At 39.3% G+C, this 10,506-nt stretch overlaps 1 protein-coding gene across 1 annotated transcript; it reads right to left on the bottom strand.

The window, feature by feature from the left end:
* Positions 1–912: 912 nt before the first annotated feature.
* il6 (interleukin 6 (interferon, beta 2)) lies at positions 913–3,609 on the bottom strand. The gene is given in 5 exon segments (XM_078228291.1): positions 913–1,098; positions 1,196–1,342; positions 3,083–3,196; positions 3,344–3,492; positions 3,594–3,609. Coding segments are annotated over 5 exon segments (612 nt in total).
* Positions 3,610–10,506: the final 6,897 nt, after the last annotated feature.

Below are 10,506 nucleotides of genomic sequence, written 5' to 3'. Positions count from 1 at the left end.
AAAATTCAAGAGAACAATTACAATTAGGAAATTGGGGTCTAAGGCAGTAGCACAAAACAGGTAGTATCACAATTGGCACCTATCATTTTCCCAGCTGGTATTCAATTTCATTTTATTCAATAGAACTGAATATCTCACCTTGCATATAACAACTATCTAGTGCAATAGCTCTGCTTAGTACCACCATCCAAGCTGCATTTCCAACCCATTTATTGTCATCTACCAATTTATAAAAACACTTCGGTCAATGCTCTTTCCAAACTCTAATTTTCATATGTTTACACATGTACCACATGGCACTGTACAGAATTCTCCAACAAAATCATCCTAATATATAAAATTAAATAATTACCCTGAATATAAAACAATTGTCATTTATCATTTATAATCTTAAATATTAAAACTGTTGAACAAGGAAAATAAATACAATTTAGTTAATAAATAATAAATTATTTTTCAAAGTCAGCATGATGTAATAAATATATTCTCTGAAAAAATATTATATTAACATTCCATAATATATCCTCATATTAAATTATAATATTATTCCCAGACATATCAATGTATTAACAATCAATAAATTATATTGAGGATATGACTTGTAATGATATTTTAATATGCAAATTCAGCCATTATATTGCATATTAATTATCAAAGCCCAAGAGCTTTCACAATAACGATATAAATCTGATCATTACCCCTTTAACAAACAGTATAACCAAAAATGATAAAAACAATTAAATATTATGCAGGTAAAAAAATCTAACTCTTACATTTACAGTAATAGTGCATGTGCACTTTTACAATCTATTGAGTTCTTTTACAGAACAACATTCATCCACTTTGACTGTGGATTTTTGTATCCTATGTTGAACTATAACGTTCATACGTTGAGGGTTTCGTTGCTTTAGTTCATGGACTCTATACCGCTGTCATGAACCGAACTGCTCGGGCTGTTTTCTCAATGAATTTAGTGAAGTCCCGAAGAATGACATGCACCTTCACCTGTCGGTCCCAATCTGTGCTTGACACCAAGTCTGGGGCAGAAACCTCCAACTCGCTGTCAGCAAGATCAGTGCTGCCAAATTCAGCATTTATCTGAAACAGAAAGGAAACAGACCAGTTAGTGACTTGGGTTTTCAGATTGAGTATATTCACAGAAGCTACTTTAGTAACTGTTTCCATTTACACCAACCTTGTTTATCACCAACTCAGCCAGGCGCTGGGTGTTGGAACGCATCCAGGTCACTTGGTCATTTGAACTCGTGATATACGTTTCCACTAATAACAAGAAGGGCCTGTACTTCTGAAGGCCAGAGGCAATCGCTTTGAGGCAGGTTTCCTGAATGGAAGATTTCAATTTATTGAAAGCTTAATACATTTATTCATCATATTCTGTAAAAACTTATGATCTTTGATTAATTTATACAAAAATACATATTAGGCTGTATATTAAAATATATGCATTACATTCTTCTGCATGAGACAGCATGAGAAGGTTACATATTGGTGTGTGAGCATGCTATCAAGTATGCTAGCGCATGGTTCATAGCCATATGGTATTTCTTTATTCTTTTATGGAGTGTGGGCATCACTGGCCAGGCCAACATTTATTGTCCATCCCTAATTTCCCTCGAACTGACTGTTTGTGAGGCCATTTCAGAGGGCAGTTAATAGTCAACCACATTGCTGTGGGTCTGGAGTCACATGTAGGCCAGACCAGGTACAAATGGCAGATTTCCTTCCTTAAAGTACATTAGTGAACCAGATATTTTTAATGACAATCAATGATAGTTTCATGATCACCATTACTGCTTTTATTTGCAGATTTATTAATTGAACTGAAATTCCACCAGCTACCTTGGTGGGATTTGAATCCATGTCTCCAAAGCATTAGCCTAGGCCTCAAGATTACTAGACCAGTGATATTACCACTATCCCACCATCCATGGCTTTCTGAGGCATAAGATGTACATTGTATGATATTTTAATTCAATAATGCTGTATTAAAACGACTCAAAATTTATTACTGTAATATTGAGTGATTTTTCAACCTTTGTTAATATAGGGCTTATCTTGTAGACCATAAAATATAAAGTATAGGAGCAGAATTAATCCATTTGGCCCATTGACTCTGCACTCAAGATGGCAATTTCTTGCAAGCTGTGCCCAGCATACCTTCTAATTCTATCTTTTACTCTCATTCTATGCTTCTAAAACTTCCTTCTAACTCTTTTAAACTCTCTAACAATGCTCTTTCTCTACACCCTAGCTATGACTGTAACACTACCTTCTGCACTCTCTCCTTTCCTTCTCTATGTACGGTATGCTTTGTCTGTATAGCGCGCAAGAAACAATACTTTTCACTGTACACTAATACATGTGACAATAATAAATCAAATCAAACCAACTCAAACACATGCACACTACTTATCATGGATGGAAAATGGATACAGTAAGAGTTTTAACAACACCAGGTTAAAGTCCAACAGGTTTATTTGGTAGCAAATACCATCAGCTTTCGGAGCGCTGCTCCTTCGTCAGATGGAGTGGAAATCTGCTCTCAAACAGGGCATACAGAGACACAAAATCAAGTTACAGAATACTGATTAGAATGCATTCCTGTCATGCTGCAGATTTTACCCCTCTTCACCTCGCTTCCCGTCTGCTACAGGCATCTTACCGCCACGCAGTGACTGGGTTGGCATCAGTTCAGCTCTAGGAGGCAGTCTGACATTACTCCCAGCTTCTGCTCTCCAGCAGCTACTGACCCAGAACAAGTTGTTGTTGTAGTCCAACAATTCCCAGGTGATGATGGGCTAGCTTTGCATGCTTAATATTGGTAAAGGTTCCAGAGGCTGGGCTGGATGGGAATGCAGCAATTTGCTAACATCACACATGTGAGTTTGCCGATTGCAGGGAGTTCTGAGGCTGCAGATATAACTGGATTTAACTGGATGCTCAGCATCGCAAGAGGTGAGTGCAGCGATTGCAGCAACTCCACGAAGCAGCGGGGACACACGGTGCAGGTTAGATTAGCATTTACTCTGAACCTGCTGCTCCCACTCTCTCTCTTACTCACCTTGTGGAAATCATTCCGCAAACATCTGTCCTGAGCGCCCAGTTGTGGCAGGTTGAGGTCGTAACTGAGCAGCGAGCTCCAGTCTCCGTCACAGAAGCGGAAAAACTCACACAGCTGGAAGGGAAAGAAAGGTCACATCCTGAATGCAAACCGGCTCCTTCCCCAAGTCTCCGATACCCCCCGCCCCCCCCCCACCACCCCCACCCCCAACCCTCCGCACCTCCAGCCTCAATTTTCAGCCCTTTGCCTCCAGACCCTCACCTGAGTGTTGCGGAGAGCCGCCGCTGTGTTCCGGATCTCCATGGCCAGAGAGGCGCAGGTTGCACAGAGCTGAGTTGCTGCAGGTAAACGCTCCCCCACCGGTAAAGCAGCAACTCCTGCGAACAGCACCAAGAAAACTTGACAGAAACCTGCAGGGAAAAGAGACAGAATGAAATGAGAAATGAAGACTCCTCCAAAATCTCTCGAAAAGGAGATATTGAGCGATAACTGGGGTACAATGTTCACTAACATTGGACAGGTCTCATGTTGAGTAGCTCTTCACCGGAGTTCGCAGAAGGCTGTGAAATGTCTAGCTCTCTCCAGCCCTTTCCCTCACTATTTATTCACCCTACCTTTGGGGAAAATCCTGTATTTGTAAAAAGGTTCTGTTGACGTCAGATTTATAGACATATTACTTCATTGCAACTACGTATCATTGTCTTGTCTAACACAAAATCTATATTTACATACAGAGCGAACTTAGTAATAATTACCGGGGGGGGGGGGGGGGGGAGGGAAGTGATAGCACTTCATTCATTTTTTCCCCATAGACGCATACTTAAAAATTGGCCAATTCAACTCCTTACATTTTTTTTAACCACCAATTGCGCAACTTGCATTCAAGGGAAAACCTGGGTGGAGCACTTCCATCAAAGTATTCCCCGTCTTTTCAAAAGGGGGAATGTTATCCTTTGCAACATACCGATTTTGTAGGGATCCATCGGCAGGTGAGTCAGCAGAGCTTAATGCTGCTGAATAAACAGCCGGTGAAAACATTTCTCAGTTCTTGACACCAATAAGGCAGGAAACAGAACAAAGAATTTAACACAGTAGGAAGTCTCACAACATCAGGTTAAAGTCCAACAGGTTTATTTGGAATCATGAGCTTTCGAGCGCTGCTCCTTCAACAGGTGAATCACTTTAACTAGACTTTAACCTGGTGCTGTGAGACTTCTTACTGTGCCCACCCCAGTCCAGCCCGCATCTCCACCTCAAAGAATTTGACAAAAGTGAAAGCTGCCCCATCAGGTTCATAGGAGCATAGGAATTAGGAGCGGGAGTAGACAATTCAACCCTTCGAGCCATTCAACAAGATCATGGCTGATCTTATCCTGATCTCAACTCGTTTCCTGCCTGCTCCCCATAGCCCTCTATCCCACTTTTCAGCTATTTCTTTTTGAATCTATTCTTGAAGTCGCCATTTTAATTCAAACATTTATTTGTTAAAGTAAGGTACTGAAAAGTATTGCTCTAGCATTTCATTGTCCTTTAGAAATAAATGGTTTGCATTTATATCATGTGTTTCACAATCTCAGACATCCAAAATGCTTTTAACCAATTAAGCATTTTTGAAATATAGTCATTGCTGTAATGATGGATATGTGGTAGCCAATTTTGACAGCAAGATTCTATAACATCAATGTGTTTATGGCCAGATAATCTATTTCATCATGCTAGTTGAGTGATAACTATTTTCCAGGGCATCAGATGGAACTCTCTACACTTTAAACACCATTGTAATAATTGCAATGTTCTATAATAACTTGGCGGCAGAAAGTAATTGATTGATTTATTTGGAAAGAACTATTTAAACAGGAGGACAATGAAGACCTCAAGGGTCAACTGCTGTCCTTCAGCCACTGCAACCTGAGCTTGGACTTGCGCTCCACCTCTGCAGAATGCCAGTTTGGACTTGTGTTCGACTGCCGCTCCTGTGCTCAGCCCCGCGCTCCAACATCACTCTGCCTTTCCGAACCTGCTTATCACGCTCTGCAGCACTCCCACATCTCCCTCCCCTTTTAAGTTCTTCAGAAACAAATTAATGAACAGACAACTATTTACACGAATAGATGATAAAGTTCTCTTAAAAACATTTGGGTAATACAGTATACTCTTTAGAAATTTCAGTCTTCAGACTATCAGGAGATTTCTGAGAACATCTCAGCTCTCTGGTGGACTCTGCCTCAATTGAAGTCACAATGTCCTGAGTAGCGGTCAGTTGTTATGGAGTTTCAGGAGGTGCGTTAGTGCAGACATTTGCTCCAGTTCCAATGGGAACATCACGAGTGCCTTCTTCTGAAATAAATAGTCCCACTTAAATTGGCACAATTGAAGGAATGTTGATGGACACTTCTAGATTATCCTTCTCAGTTTTGTATATTACTAGTTTCTCTTTTTCTTATGTGATTTACATGTTTCCTTACTCCCTTGGATGTCAATCAGATAGGACACTGGGCCTGTTTTTGTTATGATTGTCCATAGGAACCAGTCTGGACCAAAGTCCCTTACCAATCCTAAGTAATTTAGCTCGAATAACCTATCACCCTTAAAGGTATTGTGATATCCTTTTGTAACCCTTGTTTCATTTCCACCTTCCCTGCTGAATTTGGAAACACCAAGTCAAATCCCCTTAGTAGCTCTGTGGGGGATACTCTTGTAGTAACGTGTCATATTGTCCTGTAAGTGAAGAGGAATCTAGCAAGCTTCAATTGCTGACTTAAGTCAGGACAGCTCTTTCTGCTAAGCCATTCAGGGCTGGGTGATAGGATGCCATGCATGCATGTTTTATTCCATTATTGTTCATAAAATGCTGAAACTCTGTTCCTGTTAAGGAAGTGCCATCATCAGAGACCAAAACCTCTGGCAGGTCATGTGTAGTGAAGGTTTGTCGTAGTTTTTTAATCATTGCGGATTAAGTTATTGTTTTCATTTCATGAATATCAAGCTACTTGAAATGGGCATCGATGATTATTAGGAACACAGTACCCATAGTTCAACCATTGAGCGCTAACTGCTGCCCTTCAACTGCCACAATGTGAGCTTGGATCCATGCTCCACCTCTGCAGAATGCAAGCTTGGACTTTTTAACACATTTTTAATGCATTGAACTCACACTCTGCTCACATCATTCATGCCCCGTCCTCATATGCAGAACTCAATTTTCTCTAAATCCCTCATCCACCTCCCAATCTCTATGGCTGATTTTACTGAAGGATATTGAACCAACATATTTCTGAAAACATTAGAAAGATTACAGTCAATTAATAAAGTATTGAGTGATCCAGTGAACATTTGAGTACTTTTAAAACCAGATTTCACACCAAAACTGGAGCAATAGGTGGTGAGCTTTGAGTTTAGGCTTAATCAAGCCTATGTTGTGCTTGTTTGATGAAATCAGCATGGGCCCAAGCCATGTCAATGTTGCAGCCTTCCAGTATAGGGTTCTCCCAGCATGGAACTCCCTCCTTACACAACAACATCACCCTAAAGGAGTGAAAGGAAATAAACTTTTCTGGTACCTACGGCAGCAAGGTTAAAATCCCACAAAGAATTGCAATAAAAGTTTGCCTCTTGCTTTCCTTAACTGTGGCTTTAATGGCCACTCAAAATGCCAATCTCCTGACTCATACTTCCTACATTTGGTGGGTAAGAGTGGGAACTGTCGAGAAATCCAGTGGGCAGAGTTGAAGGTGGGTTGATAGCTGTATCAGCTTACCCTAATTGTTACATATTCATGAGGCTCTCATCAGATTCGTCTGGGATCACCAAAAGTCAGAACAGGTGGGATCTCAAGCCTCCAGAACCCCTCTGGAGAGAGAGACAGAGGGATAGACCTATTTCTCCTAGCAGGTCCCAAACAGAAGCTTCCAGAGAGAGGCACCTCTTACTTCTTTCAGCACCCAGCAGTAACTACCTGCTTTTACCTGTAAGCTTAGCTCCTCTCCTAAGCACAGGACTGTATCTGTACATCAACCTAATAAAAACCCCACTCAGAAGCCCCAGGGGAAAACACAAATAAACAAAAATGCATCAACTCAGATTAATACAAATATGTCCCTAGCAAAAATCATTCACAGCATGTGTGCTGGCTGGTGCCCAGACAAATCGTCACCATGTAAAACAGCTGAATTTTAAACATACCCCTCACAAGAAACATTATATAAATATATTAATTAAAAGCACAGTATCATCACAATGTGTTTAAAAGATGTTTAGAATATCAGTAATGCACAGAAAGTGAAAGAAAGATTTTAAAACTTTTAAAACAACTTTTACTGTTAATTCCAGTAAAACATATGTTCAAATATAACAAAGTGGATTTGCAGTGTCTGTAATAAGTTTCAGCTAAAGCCCATTTGGATTTTGCTATGTACTTTAAGCTGTGTTGTTTATCCCAATTTTAAGAGTCTCCCTCATGCAGGGATGGTCCTTTGAAGCCTCTTAAGATACAAGGTGAAATGAGTTTTATATTTACAGTGAGAAATATGCAACTTGGCTAGTTCAATTGTTTTAGGAAATTGTATTAAGATGACATATGCAAGCCTCCTGTAAGCTGATGTGAACTATCCCTCTGATAGGTATTGCAGAATCCAGTGCAGATTGAAAATCTAGAGACATGTTCCACCCCGCTGGTACATCATACTTTTAGCTTGGCTTCTTAAAATCACTGAAGTTCTTTTGAGGCTTCAACATAGGTGCAGATAACATGAGAGAAGAGTAGGGCCACATGTAAAATGTACAATTAATATGTCCAAACCCTCCCTTAGCCTTACCTCCTTACCCCTCCACACATCCATCCCTCCCTCCTTTACCTCCTTGTTTACAAGTACAACAGAACCGTTGTGTTAAAGTAAAAAACTATTTTGTTGATCATTGTCTTAAAGAGAAAATACATATTTAATGCAAGAAATTTGAAAAGATGAGGCAATTAAATGAAATGTCATAGTGCAGCTGCTAAAGTAAAATGCTTAGTCAAATGTTAACGTGGTATCAAACTTTTGTATTTATAACATTTGTGTTAATAAATGTTTTCCATTAATCTTTACATATTCTACTAATGCTTTATTAATACATTAAAACACAACAGTTAAATATGAGATAATTATAAATGAAGTAAACAAGGTAGAAGAACACTAATGATAAACATATTTGGATTTTCCAATGCCCAAAATGTGAACTCTCCTTTGCTCAATCTCTTGTAATAAGGTATCCAAATCATGATCTGAGAAGTTTCTGACCTCCCTTCTTCCTAATTACATTTTCAGTTTCCATATTCTAAATTATAAGCATGCCACACATAAAGTTATATGATACCATAATGCAAATTTAAATCATAGTTTAACAGATTTAAAACAAATACCAAAATGACTATATCCTTTGTCTTCAGCTCTGATGAAGGGTCACCCAGACTCGAAATGTTGGCTCTATTCTCTCCCCACAGATGCTGTCAGACCTGCTGAGATTTTCTAGCATTTTCTGTTTTTGTTTCAGATTCCAGCATCTGCAGTCATTTACCTTTAACAAAACCCTATGTTCATTTATACATATTAAATAATACTCATCTTCAATCCTAAAAGTAAAATTAACAATTGCACTCTAAATGCCCAATAACAATAGGATTAACTGCTTCAAAGAAATAGAAAAAAAAATCAATATACCTTTATAATAGCAGGGAATCCTTATGATCTCTCTGCCTTCACTTTGAAACTGTTGTTTCAAAGCTAGGCCTCAATGGACATTCCCAGTCTGGCCCTGTCATAAAGAGACATGCCTGGAGTCCTCCTGTGCCATGTTGGGGCCTGTGGAATTTGTATCACTGAAGGTCTAAGGCTGCTCCCATCAGGAGTTGGATCACGATTTTTCAATTCAGCTAAGTACGCAAAGAATTCAACTATATTTGGTGGCCCATGGCTTTCCGCTGCTAGTCGGAGGTTATGGGCTAATATGTAAATGTATTGAAATGTACTTATGGCATGAACCTGATTACGTCACTGACGAGGGATGGCGAAATTCGGAAATTGCAATCTTGCCGGCAGATTCGTGACTTCCGGGTTTCGCTGGACCTTGAGCCCCCACTGCCATTCCCATGGATGACAAGCATGGGCTCAAGATCACCCCCACTTCTATATAACAGAAAATAACAACACCTTCTTTGAACTGGCTTGCAATACCATGATGACCACTGGTGACAACAGCTTACCAACAGATTCCAAAGTTGGTAATAACATCCCGTGATGACATTTGGTAATTTCATGTGAGGCATTTGTGGTTAAAACTGCCTTTGAAGGATTTGCATCTTCAGCCAATATGAAGACACCCCACCTGAAATTGAATTGCCTGCTGCATATCCATCATTTTTTGTAGCTGGGAGGATCGCCAGAAGATATATTACCACATTAAATCAATGCACACCAAGAAGTAATTGCTGTGACATGAAAACAGGTTAATATCCACATTCTTACAGATGATAGCCATCAAGGACAGATATTGCTCAATATGATTAAATTATTTGTAAACTTCAATCTTCCTAAATTTCACAGAACAATGAATCAACTTGCTTCCCTGACCCATACAAACAAAAAAGAATCCGAGTTCTCAAATAAATGAAAATTGTTTTATCAATGTTATATATAAATGCATACAGCATAAAAAATTTGAAAAAAGTTCAGATTAAACAATATGATGGAGTTATGATAGGGACCTGGCTGCAATTGGAGCTAAACATTCCAGGAATTAGGATTCTTCAAAAGGATAAGGAAATTGGCAAGGAAAATGTGTAGTAAAATTGTTAAAAGGTAAAATCATAAAAATATATCAGCAAAGATTGAGCTATTCATAATAAGAACATAAGAACATATTCTAGATGTGTCTCAGTTGCTAGTACTTTTACCTTGGAGCTAGAACATTATAGGTTCAAATCCAACTCCAGAGTCATGTGTATAATCCATACTGGGACTACAGTGCAGTATTGCCAGCATGCTACCCTGCTGGCTGTGGCAAGAGACTAGTATAAATGTTGGTATTCAGTGGGATTTGGGTGAATAATTGATTCATCCTCAATGCATTAGGCAGCTCCCTGAATAGAAGATGTGCCTAACACACGTTCAGTAGTTGTGAACTAGAACCAAATTAAGGGAATGGAATTCATTCCTGCTTATTTTGGCAAGAAGAATAAGAAGTAGCATATTATCTAAATGTTGAGAGATTGCTGAGCTCTGAGATGCAGGAGGATCTGGGTGTCCTCGTGCATGAATTGCAAAAGGTTGGCCTGCAGGTATAGAGTGTAATTGGGAATGCTAATAGGATGTTATTGTTTATTTGAGGGAAACTGAATACAAAAGTAGGGAGGTTATCCTTCAGTTGTACAGGATCGTGGTGAGACC

The sequence above is a fragment of the Mustelus asterias genome, chromosome 2, assembly GCF_964213995.1.
Source record: "Mustelus asterias chromosome 2, sMusAst1.hap1.1, whole genome shotgun sequence".
NCBI lineage: Eukaryota > Metazoa > Chordata > Chondrichthyes > Carcharhiniformes > Triakidae > Mustelus > Mustelus asterias.
Note: the sequence above shows the minus strand (reverse complement) of the source record. Positions and strands in the feature narration are given on the sequence as shown.